Genomic DNA, 15623 nt, shown 5'->3' with positions numbered 1-15623 from the left:
CATCACGGGGAGCGGGGTCCCGCCTTTGGGGGTCTCCCTGTCCGTGTGTAAGGGTGGGGACTGGAAGCCGTGCCCGGAGCAGGGTGTGCGGAGTGAGGGGAAGCTCCTGAGTTGGCGTTCGGGGCAATCGGAGCTCCGAGCTGAGGCCTCCTTGCGACCTTCAGGCTGTGGGATCCCTGCAGTGAAGCGATCCCGGCCTGTCTTCAGCTCAGCAGGAGCATGAGAAGTGCGGATGAGGGGGATGTGTGAGTGTGGCACATGGTAAAAGTAAACCTTGGAAAGTAAAGCCACCCCATACACATCACTCTGCTGGTGGGAAAGCCCAAATGAGCAAATTTCTTGATAACGTGCAAAGAAAGAGCTCCTCACATACCACCAAATGAAACTCTGGAAAAGGAATCGTTCCTGTGTGCTAATTACTTAAGTAATTATTTTTCCCCAAATGTATTTCCCAACAGATGGATGCTCGTGGAGAAGGGAAACTGCCAGGGATGAGAAGATCACTGTTGAAGCAGGGCACGCTGTGAACCTGACGTGCTCTTCCCTGCTTGAAGCGGGATAAATCTCCCTGTTTCAGCAGGTGGAAGGTGAAACCCAGGCCTGGAGCAATTCTGGTGGTTTGTGTGGTTAATCCCCAGGCAGTGCTCCCCACTCCTCAGAGACTCAGGGCACTCCTGGGCTTTGCTCTCTTTGTTTTGGTGATTTCAGTACCATTTACACTATACATGTACACTCAGTACATTTTACACTGAGGTGTGATCCAAGAGCCCTGGGGCAGCTCAGAATCCTGCTTCACGTCCAGTGCTGCCATTTCTTGTCTGGGCAGTTTGGTTTTACTTAATGCCTTGTGTTCAGGTGCTGTTCCTTGCTCTTGCTCAGGACACTCAGTGGGTTGGGGCTGGGCCCTGCTTGGAGCAGAGAACGTTGGGATTGCAAGGAGCTTCCTTTCAAACTGGGAAAGCACAAGGGCCCTGATGAGACAGGCACTGAGACTGTGCCCAGTGCCTGGAAGTCTGCCTTTGTCACAGCTCCAGGGCCACAGTCTGCTCTTACAGCCCCTCCCTCTCTGCCTATCCCCTGCCCCTGGTATTTGTATTTAAAATATTTAAGTATTTATGATAAATAAATAAAATTTCATCCCTCAAAGTGACAGAGGAAAAGCTTAATAAAAATGCCAGGGTCACATTTTTTTCTTGCCTCCTAAAATAATATGACAGATCCAATATCTGCATTATTAACTGTGAGTGTGAACTTTTCTTTTTAGGGGCTTTCTGATTTACCTTGGGCTCTTTTTCTGGTGCTGCAAAAGCACATGGCTGCAGCCACTCCTAAGAGCCTGTGGGCAGCAGCTCTGAAGACCAGCAGTTATTTATTGTCTCAGCTAAAGATGCCCTCTCACTGCAGAAATAGCTGTGTGAATGTTCTTGGCAAATGTTGTATTTTGACAAAAGCCTGCGTGTTTAGGAGAAAAATCACTGCAAAGGACATCTATAATTTTATCTTGGACTGGAGCAATCCTCAGGCTGAGCAGGGAAATCCTGAGCAGGATTTCTCCCAACAGCCCCCCTGTCCTCACCTGCCATTGGCTGTCCAAGGTAAGGCTGCAAAGACATTGCTGCAAAATGTCACTAAAGTCTTTCAGGAAGTGATTTAGCAGCAATAAAAAAATTACAAAAAGAGGGCAAATTTTGGTGGAGATGGCATTTCATGCAGCAGATCACTTTGCCTTGTAGGTAAAAGCTAGTGGAACAGAATGTGTGATCACTTGGTGTTAGTAAAAAACCTCAAAAATAGTTATGTTTGGCAAAAGTGACAAATTAGCTGCAATAACTGAGCTATCAAAGACAGTTACTGATGGGGTAATTTGGGTTATTTAAGTCTGCTCTGGGAAAATGAGGATTAGGAAGAGGCATAATTAAAATATGCAAAGCCAACGGGGAATAGAGAATAGATATTAAGTCACTTTAAATTAGTAATTCATGAGAGGGTGGAAGGGAGAGAAATGGATGAAATTATGCTCTGAAAGGGCCTTGATATTCCATTGTTGCAAAGAGAAAAGCTATTCAGAGCCTGAGCACATCTTCTGTGCACACTGAAATTGGAGAGGAGAAGGATTGAAGAGCTGTCCATCCAGTGAGGGAGCTGATCCTGCAGGGTTCCCTCACATCTGAGGGAATATGTTTTTTCAGGGGCATCAGGAGGTTTATAAGGTTTTCTGTACATTGACAGCAAGGAGCTCAACCAGGAGAATCCTTAGTACCTCATTAGGATTGTGAGAGGCAGAGTCATTCCCTGGTGTGCTGAAAATTCCATCAGGATGGGGTTTACTCATTAATCAGACAACAGAGATCATTTCAAGATGTTCTTGTTACTGAGCATCAAAATTCCAGTGCAAAGTTCCTGAAGGCACTGTTTTGTCTACCAATAGAAAAGAATTTTGTTACAGAATCAAAAAATAGTCAGGAAAACAAGTTAAGCCTTAGATCTTTACCCCATGGAAGCACAGAGTCCATTTCTAGATGAGTTTCATGCAGAAACAGGAGCTTGCATCAGGAGAAAGGTTGACATCTCACTGCCACTGAGGGATGCAGGCTCCAGAATGAGCACAGTTGAACATCCAGCTCTGGAACCCTTCTGGAGTGTGGAGCTGCAGCTGCTGCCTCTGTGATGTCGAGGGCCCATTGCGGTGTCGGTGGAAGGTTGGCAAGTCCCCGCAGTGCCAACAGGACGCTGCTGCTCCTACAATCCAGAACTCCTCCATGCCCCCCTTCTGCTGGCATTCCAGGAGGATCCTTCTCCTCCAGGAGTTCCCTGCCTGCAAGCCAGCAAGGGTTTTATCAGACTTGTGGGTTATGCTGCTCTGCAAGTTCTAGCACAGCTGTGCCAAAAATGATCCGGCCAATCCGTGCTGCAGCGTGTGATTTTCTGTCTGCCACACCTGCAATGTATTTTTATCCGGATCAACCCTGGCTGGCAACAGCTCATCTGGGGAGTAAGTAGTGCTTTTCCCTAGGTGCAGCATATCTGGATTTGGGGTCGCTGTGTTCCTTATGCTCTTCCTTAGGAACTGAGCTGACTTTGGAGCAACAGGGCCAGTAAGATGCCATTGGTTTGGCAGAGCTCCTGTCAACAGCTTCTGCTAAAAGGGGTGTCTCAATGGACAGCATTTGGAATGTGGGGAACCCTGTGGGGGTTCCATTCCCTACACAGAACAGTCTGGGGAGTCTGTAATTCCCTCACTTTGCTGCTTCAGCCAACTTCCAAAATGCAGACTGGAAGAGCTTGTCAGAAACTCTTCTAATAAGTGTGCAATTATCTTCAGAACTGAGGGAAAATGCCTTCCCCCCCCCCCCATAATTAAAGGATTTGACCAACAACCTATGCTAAAATAGTGATGACCTTCATGAGGAAATGTAACTTCCCAACAATGTGTGCTCCTGAACCTAGGAACTGTTCCTATGCAGTGTCAGAATAGAATTCACATGGCTAAGGGGGATTTTGGGAAAGCTTTTCTAGGGAAATGTTTTCGGCAAGCTAAAGAGAGCCAACATATGCAATTTATTAATAGGAAAAAAAGAGAAACTGCTTTAGCCCTTGGGCAGAGCAGAATTGTTGACTATTAAAGAACAGTCTACATTTTCTTGACTGAGTTTCTAACCATTTACTGGTGAAACAACACAAAAAATAGACAGAAAAATGTAGAAAAAAAATCTGGTATTTTGTCCTGTGCTGTTGCTCACTGTGGGAAAGAACTGATGTTCCTGGAGGGAAGCCGTGAAAGAAAAATGCTCTGTTCTTTGGGCTGACTTGTTCTGTGGGGGATTCCCCACAGGGGGCAGTTTTCTAACAGCATCTGGTTCATCTTGCCCACTGCAGATCTGGTCACCCAGTTATGCAGAGGTGGACACAGGGCAGCCCATCCTTTGGTGAGTGGGGAAGGAACCTTTGACATTCCTGGAGTTTAAGAAGCTGTGAGTGAGCTTTCCCTGCTCCAACAGCATGCCAGACTGAAAAAATGTCCAAGTCTGGTTTTGCAGCAGCAGCAGCAAAGGGATCCCTGGCTGTTTAATTAGTTTCTGTTCAAAGCTTTTAAATAGATGGAAGTCTGGTTTTGCAGGGAGAAGATTGTGGGTTTAGCCATGGTGGAATATCTAATTCACAGCAATTTTCAATACTATGTAATTGCCCCATTTTAATTTAGTTTTAACAACTTAAGAGTTCCCTTTCTGTCAAGTTTAATTATTTATCTTTAGTACAGCTGGATATATAGCTGAACATAAATAAGGTATAAGTGATAATGTAACTCACTGGAACCACTGAAAGGAAGTTTTAAATAATAATCCATGCTAATAAATGTTGGGTTGCAATAACAATTCCAGAGAGAGAAATAACATCCACATTAATATTGGCTAAATTCATTAGGGTTAATATTAAACATTTTAAATGGAACACCAGTGAGGTATGAAGGTGTCGAATAGTGCCTTTGATTTGTTTCAGTTCTCTAAGTGGCCTTTGTGTCAGCTTTAAAGCAGTTGGGAAACAGCAAATTTGGGACAACTTGATGTAATGCTCTGCCCCTGCAGAGCAGCAGCTGGGGCTGTTTCAACCCCCCATAATTTATAGATACTTAAGTTGTACTGTAACAGGGAACTGAGGCTGTGGGACCACGTGCATGCTTAGAGCAGTTTCTGATGTCCAAGAAAGTTGTGTGTAACAATCAAACCTCCCAAGTGGCAGAATGGAGAACCTCACTCATGTTCCTGACTGTCCCCAGGCCACAACACTGCCACCAGAACTGGCTCCTTCCCTTCCTGGGGAAGAGGATAACGTCAAGGAGGAGGTGGACAAGGAACTTGCAGCTGTTGCCTCAGCAGAATTAGTAAGTGCCAGCTTTAGTTACATTGGTGCAATTCAGAGCTGCAAGTTTCTGGTGGGACAGCAGCTGCCATTCACAGCTGGAGGTGCTGAGGGCCAGAGTCCTGCCATGACACTGTGCTTCACCCCAGCCACTGGCACCTGGAAAATTGCCTTTGAACTTCCCTTTTAGTCATCAGTTTCCTTGCAGTATACAAGAGAAACTGTCTCCTGGATCTACCTGCCCCTCTGCACAAATTATTTGAGAAAATCCATGAAATTGAGCACAAAACTGGCCATGAACTTGTGCAAAACCAGCCTTTTTTGTTCATTCAGTTTGTGGTGTGGACAGCAAAAACCAGTTTAAGAGCACTGGATGTGGCCCACCGCATCTTCCTGAGGGTTTGCATTTGGAATATGAGCTCAGGGGATCCCTGCAAGCTCCCTTCCTGACATAACCCAATTTCTCATCAGATCCACACGAGCTCCCTGCTGGGAGCTGAAGGTGCAGAAGACGACACATTTCTCCTGCCTGTTAGTCTCAGCAAAAGCACGAGTGTTCTGGAGAGACCCAGGATCCGGCCACAGCAGAAATCCCATCTGACAGAGGAGGTGCTGGAGAAACTGAGTACGTGTGGTGTGCCTCCTGTCTGGTGTGTGGTGTGTGTGCCCCAGCTTGAGCTGCACCAAAGGGACAGAGGAAGCAGGAGTCATCTCTGGGCATTCCTGAGAGCAGCTCAGACTGGGTTCAGTTTCTCTATGCTTCTATCTGTGCTGAAGGCAAAAGCAGAGATGGTTTCTCATTCAGCATAAGGTGCTTTGACCTAGTGAATGAACTACTGAGTGCTGATGGCCAAGTCAACCAGAATATTTGGGTTCCTGAATTTTCTTTAGTCCCCAGACAAGTCATTGGAACAAAAAATACTTCACAGCAATCTATTAGATAGAAGACAAGCACTTTGGTCCTTCAAATGGCACAGGCGAGGTTATCATCAGAATTTAGCCTGGTAATCCATTATGAGAGTCCTGGATCCTTAAAACCTCATCATTATTGATTATAACATGAAATGCTGTTCTTTAAAATCATAAAGACATTATTTTGGCAAACTGCTGAAAGATGGGAAGATCTCCTTCTCTCCTGGAAACACTTTTTGTAGCGTGTCTTAAAAATTAATCCCAGAACCCAAGGTGCATTTAATCTTCAGAAGTATTAAACCTTTTGTAGAATCACACAAAGTATTTATCCCCAGGAAAATAAAGGCTGTGTTGTTCCAGCTGTCCTAAATCTTTGTAGGAAATAAACTCTTGCTTTGATACCTGGTCTTTTCTGATTTCTGTCTCCTGTGGATATTTGTCCTGGTGCTTTGTTTCCTGTCAATGTAACTCTTCAAAGCACTGTAGAAAATCAGAAGATCTGTGGAGCCATCTGCGCTTTGGAGCTGCCTCTGTTGCTGTTGTTGCCCACAGAGGGCTCACAGCCAGACAGTGGGGCTGCATTTTTGAAGTGAACATCTTGCATTTTGTTTCTTTCAGGGGACATTGTGAACAAGGGGAACCCTCTGACAAGATACACTGGATTTGTTCAAGTTGGCCGAGGGTAAGTCCAAGCCCAGTTATTCCTACAAAGCCATGGGCTGGGCATTTTGCTGCTGTAATATCAAGTGTGAAGCCAAACAAGCTCCAAACATGATGTGGGTTTAGATCTTCCCATCTCAGTACAGATCAGAATTAATAATTCTGGTCAGAAGGTGTTGTCAAAGAAAACTTATGCTGGCAGTGCCTCACCTGCAGCAAGGAGCAAAAAAGAGCACCTTACCATTCCCACAGATAAAAGTGTCAAGATGAAAGTTCTCAATAACATTTATTTCAAATATTTTGCTTAAAAATATTTGGTAATCCAGATTGAAACAACATAGTTTAACAACTGAAACCAAAGGTGAGAAAACAAGCTCTCACACTGTCACACAAAACCCCACGCTGTGTAATCCTGCAGCATGCATTCCCTGGAAAAAAAATATACACATGGACACAAAAAGAAGGGAAAAAAACAACACAACAAGGCAAAATGGAGGAAAAAATTAAATATTTTCCAGTGTTTGGAGGCACACCCTCCCCTTGCTCTTAGGTTTTGAAGATCTGTGATCGAACTCTTCAAGTTGGGCCTCAGTTTTCCCTTGGACACCCTGCATGACAGAGGGCTGCTGTGCTGCTGTTTGAAGAATAGATGAACCAAGGTGTTTTAAAACACTTCATGCAGCAGAGGTCTCCTGTCTGGGCTGGCTTTCACTCCCAGCACCTAATCTGTTTCTCCATTTTTCACTGCTCTTTTATTTCCAGAGGTTTTGGGACTGTTTACAAAGCCATCGACCCAGCCACAGGAGAAGTGGTGAGTGCCAATCCCCCAGCACATTGTGCTGCTGCTCAGGGCTTTCCCCTCTGCTGTGAGCTCTGCTGGAGTTTTGGGTGGCCAGTACAGCTGGCCTGCACAGGCTGTTCCTCAAGCACAGAGCAGTGGCAGCCTGCAAAACACATCTTAGACTTTGTTCCTGCTCAGTACCAGAAAGAATGCAAGAGGGACAGTGGTATCTTTCAGAGAAGGATGTAATTAAGGCTTAAAATACCACAGAATGAGTTATTTCTTTAGAAACCCAGAAAATAATTACAAATCTGAAATGTAGTAAAGAGTGCTCATTGGAGTAGCAAAATCGAAGTTCAAGAACTGAGAAATGTTGTGGAATTGTAATTTTTGTGTGTGTGTGTAACTGCTATGATCTTTTAGTGTGAGATTTTATCCATCGTGTACATGTGTTTGCTTTGTTATGTAGCCAAGACCAGCAGCAGTTGCTGAATATTGACCAAAGCCCATAGAATTGCTGGAGGATTCCCAGCTGTTTTCATATATTTTCATATATTTTCACAGTCACAAAATCCTGCTTGCAAAACCTGCCTGAATAATAATGGAGGTGATAAACTGAGGCCATTGGGGAAGAATGTGCAGGGTGTTGTCAGAGATCTGTGGTTGATAGTTTAGGGAAATTTTTCTAGAGGCAAGATGTCTCTGGCAAGTGTCCAGTAAGTGGCACTCAAGCCAAGAGAGAAATCAGCTGTTGTCCTGTTGCTTCCTGAGCCATGGTGTCTGATCACAAGGTCACAGGGCAGTTGGCACAGCCCCATCATTCCAAAACAACTCTCTCCATGGTCATTGTGCTGTCCTGCAGCAGAACTTCTCGAGTCCATGGTCCCCAGTTCCATTTCAGGTGGCCCTGAAGAAGATGCCTCTCCGCAAACGGAGCGGAAAGGAGCTCATCATCAACGAGATTCAGATCATGAAGGAAAACAGGCATCCCAATATTGTCAATTATATAGATAGGTGAGTGGTTCTGGTGTTATCATGGGAATGTTCCTTCACACACTGCAAGCCAAAGGTTAAGAAACCCCTTTGGGTACTGGCAGAAGGTGGAGCTCTTTCTTATCTCTTTATTCATCTCCAGTGGATGGGAGGAGAGGGCCTTGGGTCTCCATTAATCTTCTCTGGTGTATGTAGTTGGAAACCCCTTTTCAAAAGCCTGGATATGCCAAGGCTTACTAAAACAACAGCCTGTCAGTTCATTACCTTTGTGTTGTTTTGGGGTTTTTTCAAGTAGATCACATTTTCTATCTCTTAGCTGTAAGTGCTGATAAAATGTCATAGAAATTATCTCCCTTGGGCTGTTCCCACTATTTTCCGTCGCTGTGGAAGCCAGGAGGACTAAATTTTCATTTGCAGAACCACATAATTTGCCAGTTTTTCCTGTTGCTGACTGTATTTTATGCAGTGTTTTCCAAATGGTTGGCCAATATCTATCCTCAGTGGTGCAGAACCTCCAACTAAGGAAAACTCTGGAGTTGTGTTGCCTTGTTCCTGGTGTGAATGGTGGAACTGATAAATTAAGATAATGACTCAGTTGATGGCAAGTGTCCTGGTTCCAGATTGATCTCTGCTGTTACTAAACTGCATTTTTCTCATTTGCCATCTAAGGCATCTCCTTTTTCATGGATTTGCCTTTCTCATTTAGACTGCACAGATTCCAAATACCCTGTAGCCTACAAGGAATGTGTCTCTGTTTCATTCTGCCTCCATTTACAAGTGACCTAGAAACAAAACTCCCCTGCAGTCTTTCCCATACGGTAATTTAGCTGTGCCCATTCATCTCCATGCCTTTGTTTTCTTCTTCTTAGCTACCTGGTGGATGAAGACCTGTGGCTTGTGATGGAATATGTGGATGGAGGCACTTTAACCAGCATTCTTGTCCAAATCCTTATGGAGGAAAGAATGATAGCTGCTATCAGCAGGGAGGTGAGGGACTCTGCTTGTGCTTCCAATGGCTTGGACAGGGAGGGACAGGACTGACTTCATGTTCAGAGCTTTGATTTAGTGCTGTTATGAAATGTAAAATAAAAGGGCATCTAAGTTGGCCTCCTGCCAGTACAACTGCATTTCTTATACTTTGTTATTATACTCATGTGCTAGTACTCTTTCTTAAAAAAATTTAGTATTCTAAACATTGCCTCTTTAAACTGAAGCACATCTGCACAGCATTCTTGGCCTGCGAAAGCAAACATGCTGGTGGCAAAATTTTAAACTAGCAGCAAATTTAAATAGAGCCTCATTTCTCACAGCCCTCAGCTTAAAAGGAGAGCGTTGCACCCCAAATGGTGCTTCCTTCTAAAAAGTGACTAATGTGCTACTCCTGAGTCTGCTGTTAAGGCTGACATAAAACTTTTGTCATGCAGCCTCCCACACAAAACTGATCCACTTCATAATGGAGAGAGAGATATTTTCCTTTTTGACAAACCTTCTTTGTCACTTGGATGGAGAGAGCACTGCCACTGCAGCCATTCTGGCTGGGTTTGGAATGGACACTCTATATCAACAATTGGTGTTTCACCTAGAAATTCAGTCTTTTAGAGACATTTCCTTTTTGTGTGTGATGAAATGAGGGTAATTAATTTTTATTTAATTTTTTGTTTCAGTGCCTCAAAGCCCTGGATTTCCTTCATTCAAAGAAGATAATCCACAGAGATGTCAAAAGTGACAACATTCTTCTCGGAATGGATGGATCTGTGAAGCTGAGTAAGTATTCTTGGTCAGGCACAGCATCCCCATGTTCTCAGACATGGAGTGGGGAATTTTTGTGCTTGGTTTCACAGTTCAAGCTGGTTTTGACAGTATTTTTTGTTTTCCTCCTCAGCTGATTTTGGCCTGTGTGCTCAGCTGACCTTGGACCGGAGCACACGGTGCACAATGCTTGGCTCTCCTTACTGGGTAGCACCAGAAATCCTGAAAAGAAAGGACTATGACACCCAAGTGGACATCTGGGCCCTTGGGATTGTGGCCATTGAAATGCTGGAGGGAGAACCTCCATACTTTAAAGAAAGCCCTCTCCAGGTAAGGTGCAAACGCTGTCAGATACCACTGCCTTGCCAATCTCTGCCATGTTTTGTCTCCTCTGAACCAAAATCCCACTCAAATCAGCCTGAAATAGTTCCACCAAGGCCCACTTCTAGAAATGTTCCTGCAGAACATGTCATCAGAGAAGAAGGGACCTGTGCCAGTGCAAAAATGTGCCTTTTTGGCCCCCAGCATTGCTTGAATTCCTCCTGCTGTGTTTGATCTCTGAGCTGTAGCTGTGAATGACAGCAGCAAGTTTGTCCAATTGGGAAATTATTATGAAAAGCATTACAGGTGTATCTGCAGACCCAGAGGTCTTTTCAAATTCTGACCAGTGCCTTTCAAGGAGGGTCACTGGTTCTAGTGATGCCATAATGATGTATTACCCAAAAAAAATTCTGCAAGTATGTTTCAGCAAAGCTACTTGTACTAAATTTATTATGAAGTTTTCAGTTTTTGATCCTAATTCCTTAAAATTAAATTATGAGGTTTTGTACCAAACGAGCAAGGAATAGTGGAGGAATGTGTACCAGGACAAAATCTCATGACTAATAGCTGAAACCGAGTTAAATGCTGCAGTTAATTCCTGAGGAAGACAACAATTTTGAAGAATTCAGTCCTCCACTCTTCTCATAAAAGTTCCCTGACTTTTCTTGGAAGACCACTTTTGGATTGCCTTTGCCTTATATAAAAGTCAGCAAACACAGATGAAGAGAATTATTTCCAGATCCCGGAATATTCTGAGTTGGGAGGGACCTACAGGGATCATCAAATCCTGCTCCTGAGTAATGGCTCATCTGGGGATTGATGTTACCAGCACCATGCTCTGACCAGCTGAGCTACACTCAGGGTCCTTATCATCCCTGCTCTGCAGGCTGACAATTCCCTGCTTCCTTACCCTCCAATTGTTGATCACAGCCCCCTGAGAAGCGTCGGGAGCTATCGGCAAGCCAGGAGGTGCCTGCAGTGGAGCTGCCACCCCAAGGATGGTCAGTGGCTGTCCCGTGCTTCCTCTGTTCCCAGGCTCAGCGCCTGATAGCCCAGAACAAGTACCCCCCTCTGAAGATGCCCAGCAAGATGTCATTTCTGTTCCATGCCTTCCTGCACTCCTGCCTGGACACCAACCCCAGAATCCGCTGGACAGCCAGGGAGCTCCTGGAGGTAAAGGGCCTGTGGGAAATTCTCCTCACCGGGAGCCCTCCTCTCCTGATAATCCCCACTCTGGGTGTCTTTCAAAGTAGAATCATAGAAGAATTTGGTTTGGAAGGGACCTTTGAAATCCATCTGGGCCAACCTCCCTGCCATGAGTGGGGACATCTTCAACTTGATCAGAGCTCTGTCCGACCTGGCTTTGGATGTTTTCAGGGATGGGGCATCCAACACCTCTCTGGGCAGCCTGTGCCAGTGTTTCACCACCACCATTACCCTTTGTCCCTTTGCAACAGGCCCTATTAAAAATGTGTTCCCTTTTGAAGTTTTGAAAGGCTGCAATAAGATCTCCCTGGGGCCTTCTCTTCTCCGGGCTGAACAGTCCCAGTTTTCTTGGCCTTTCCTCAGAGGAAAGGTGCTCCATCCACCCTCTGATCATTTCTGTGTTGTATTTTGGGAGTGCATTCAGTTTTAGCTGGTGGCAAGAGAACTGCAGTAGAATGGTGTCGGGTACAGAGGCCCAAAATGGTGTTGGTGGAAGAGGAACCCAGTCCCAGCCCAGCAGTCAGAGATTTGGCTGTTCATGTCTTGGTGCTGAAAGCTTGCACCTCAGTGTTCTTCAGAACAGGACAGGCCTAAATCCTAATGGAATCAACATTTCTTGGAGGTGCTGGAGTTCTCAGTGGAACAGCTTGCACTCATCTTTTCTGACAACTAAAGTATCCCCTACCTTTAGAAAAAAAGGAGCCTAAATGAGTCCTTTGAGTTTCCTGAAATGAAAAAAGCCCTGAGGCAGCAAGTGGCATTCCCAGAGTTGCTGGCAGGGCCAAAATCCCAGCAAACTGAAGACACTTTGATAAATGGATTAATGAGATTACTGGGCCATGTGTGCCTCTGACAGCACGGTCCTGAATAGGAAGACTGAGGTGGAGATGGGCCCCTCAGTCCTATTTATGGATATTTCTGGTAACAGAGGAATCTTGCTTCTTCTTGCGAGAAACTGGGTTTGGAAAGTAACAGTTCCTTTCTTTCTTTTTTTTCCTTTTGGGCAGCATCCATTTTTACAAACAGCCATGAGTCTCTCCGTCCTGTCTCAAGTGATCCGTGTAGCCAGGAAACTCTGTGAGGGCACAGAAGCAGCCAGCTCAGAGAAAAATCAGGAATAAAATTTTCACTCCTTTGGGTGATTTGTTCCCTTCTCACCCAGTGGTTCCATTCACTTCTGAATTGTTGGTTGTTTCTTAAATATGGAAATGGGGAAGTCTGGAAATGGGGAAGGATATCCATTTACCAGTTCCAGGCCACGCTGCCTCTGGAATGCCCATGGGCTGGGTTTTGCCCAGTTGTGGCACCTCTCTTCCTTCTACCTGGCAGAACACATTGACACGCACACAAAAAATATATAATATATAGAGATTCCAGAGAAAGATATGGATATAATGTAGAGTAATAAACGGGGGGTGCAAATGTACATAGACACACAATATACTGTATTATTATATGTATAAATATTAATAGTATGTATATAGTGATATATATATATAGTGTATAGATATATATAGTGATATATAGTGATTATATTATATAGTACTATATATGTAATGTTTTTATATAATTATATGTATAGATAGTGTGTTACAGAGCTATGGACATAGATTTAGTTTGTACCTTATATTGTCCCCTATGCACAACCCCCCCTAACTCTCCTGCACTGTAGCATTCCTTATATAATGCTCCATATATATATATATATATATATATATCAGATATATATAGGGTGTGTGTATATATAGTGTGTATACATCATGTGCATATATATAGATATATATAAATAATCTTTTTTTATACTATCAGAGGTGCTTCTCTAACTGTTAGAGTGTATAGGGAGATACAATAACGCCTGTAGGATAATGTGTGGCCTCCTGTATAAATTAAACCCCGTTTTTATCGGGGTGAGTTGCACCTGGCCGCAGTCAGGTGTTGGTACCTGACCGTGGTCACACCTGTGCGGGTGGACACCGAGCGCCCTCTCGCGGCCGCCGCCGGCACAGAAATCGCTGAAATTCTTTTCTTTTTTGTAAAATTTTATTTAGGTCACTTCGTATTGAAGAGTTACAAAAGGTTGCAATGAAATATTTTACAGCCATTTCCACCTGTTCTTATTTTTGAGGTGGCTCGAGTGCGTACATAAATGCAGCCCTTCCCCCTCCCAAAAAACCAACGCCAAGATCTTTTCCCATGTGTTGATATTTTAACAATTTCAACTATTAAAGTTAGGAGCAGGCAGCAGCACGGGCCTCTGTCAGCCTGCCCTTGCCTTGCTTCACCTGGGAAGGCAGAAACATCTGTAAACCAGCAGAGCCAGCTGTATTCCCAGGCTCGATCGGCTCCTCCTGCTGGGAAAACCAAACTGTTCCCAGTAATAATCAGTGGAGGGGACCAGGCATCCTGCCAAGCCTCCCAGAACTGCCAGTCCCTCAGGGCAGCACTGGCCAGCAGTGCCTGTCTCCATGCCACGGGGACAAACTGGGGGAAGGGCTGGAGCTGGCACAATGACCAGGGCTTAAAAGTCACCATGCTCCCCACCCTGACTTTCTACTTTGCCAGGCTGTGCACGCCCAAGAGCTGCTGGTCGCACTGCCTCTGTGCCACTGATGCTGGGGACAAGCCTTTGCAGAGGCTGGCACAGGGTGGTGGTGCTGGGGCTGTGGTCAGGGCTGTGGGGCTCCAAGGAAAGAGCCAAGGGACACCCCTCCAGCTTGGAGCTGAGGTGGCTTTGTGCCCTCAGCGGGCTCAGGAGCTTCCTCAGCCAAGTGGTGGGGAAGGCAGGCACAAACCTCTGGTGCCATCTCGGAGTGGAACTTCTTTTTAAGGCTAAACACTGACCTTCCGCCAAGCCAAGCCCTGGGAATGGCCCCCATCCCACAGGGAATACTGTAGGGAAGCACAGCCTGCAACAGTGTGAGGAAAAGGAAAGCAAACAGGTCTCGGTGTGACTAGAGCAAACCTGACCTTTGCAGTTCCCCTTGTCCAACCTCTGGTCTGCATGAGACAGTTCATGCTTTTAAAAAGATAAATCTCAGCGTGCAAATATTTCTAAGAGTAAGCAGCTCTGAAGCCGTGAGCTTACAGAGAATGTCACTTCCCTGTGCAGCTTGTAGTTTACACCTCTGACAAGATCTCTGCTGTGCCAAAAGGCCTGAGCCCAAACTGTCTGAAAAGAGCTGGATTTAGGTCCTTGGTACGTGCAGAAAAGCTGATGGCACTGCAGCATCATTCATAGTCCCACAGTCTATCTCTGGCATGTCAGACAAAGCAGTTTCCTACCACAGAAATGATCCTTTTAGAGCCCCGAGGAGACTTCAAAACCTTTTGTGAAAACATTAACTCTGTCAAGGGCCATTTCAAAAATTGTAAAAATTGCACAGTGTGGCTGAAGTGGCTACAAGGCACATAGGAATCCAAATTTCCTGGCTGTAAAAAAGGCAGAACAGTCCTTCAGCTTCACCTTACCACCCAGAATGTGCAGCTGTGCAAAATCCATTTCCAAGTGTGTGGCACAGAGAGCCCCGTGCACTGCCAGGGTCACTGCCCAGCGTGCCCACCCCAGACAGCTGCCGAGGGAACCCTTCCATGGGCTGCAGGGCAAGGGAAGAGCTGGCACCAGAACCTGCTGAGAGGGAAATGTGAAATAACAACCGTCTTCCATGGTACCCGAATGAAACTTCATCAAACATCAGCCGTGCCAGCAATTAATGACTGCAAAATTTTGAGAGTGAGACCTGACACCTGCCAGGGAACAGCACCCTGCTTTACAAACCCACTTTTCTCATAAGTTCATTTTCTCCTCTTTCAGGCTGGTGCTACATCTACCAAAACAAGAGGGTTGTTATTCCATTTTTAGTATTATGTGGCTTAAAGAAAGCAAGGAGGCTCCCGTTACTGAATCTGTGCTCTGAGCAAAACCACAGCTGAACCATGAGATGCCCCTGGACAGAGATACTGAAAGTATCAAGGTAGAGAAGCTCAAGGTAGAGAAGAATCAGAAATTGAATCTGAGAGCTTTTGGGTGAACAAAGCTCTTATTTGCTGTGGTGTTCAAACAGGCACTGCAAGATCTGCCCCTCTATTTTAATGTTGTTAAGGCCATGAGCTATGACTGAGTTCCTTGAGTAGTGCCATTTTCATC

General features: G+C 45.2%; 1 protein-coding gene across 1 annotated transcript; it reads left to right on the top strand.

Annotated features, from left to right (window-relative positions):
* Positions 1–2889: 2889 nt before the first annotated feature.
* On the top strand, positions 2890–12600 carry LOC134050229 (serine/threonine-protein kinase PAK 3-like). The gene is made up of 12 exons (XM_062503163.1): positions 2890–2992; positions 3877–3926; positions 4775–4879; positions 5329–5482; positions 6388–6451; positions 7192–7240; positions 8112–8224; positions 9073–9190; positions 9868–9967; positions 10086–10282; positions 11309–11446; positions 12487–12600. The coding sequence occupies exons 1-12, from the start codon at positions 2890–2892 to the stop codon at positions 12598–12600; spliced, it is 1305 nt and encodes a 434-aa protein (XP_062359147.1).
* Positions 12601–15623: the final 3023 nt, after the last annotated feature.

This window comes from Cinclus cinclus, chromosome 15 (assembly GCF_963662255.1).
Source record: "Cinclus cinclus chromosome 15, bCinCin1.1, whole genome shotgun sequence".
Lineage (NCBI taxonomy): Eukaryota > Metazoa > Chordata > Aves > Passeriformes > Cinclidae > Cinclus > Cinclus cinclus.
This window is presented reverse-complemented; position numbering and strand designations above follow the sequence as displayed.

Excerpts from the sequence above, each read along its gene's own strand:
- LOC134050229 (XM_062503163.1), top strand. The coding sequence starts at position 2,890 with ATGATCCGGCCAATCCGTGCTGCAGCGTGTGATTTTCTGTCTGCCACA. Across the intron at positions 2,993-3,876 it reads GGCAACAGCTCATCTGGGGA|ATCTGGTCACCCAGTTATGC; the intron begins GTAAGTAGTGCT and ends TGCCCACTGCAG. Across the intron at positions 9,968-10,085 it reads GGATGGATCTGTGAAGCTGA|CTGATTTTGGCCTGTGTGCT; the intron begins GTAAGTATTCTT and ends TTTCCTCCTCAG.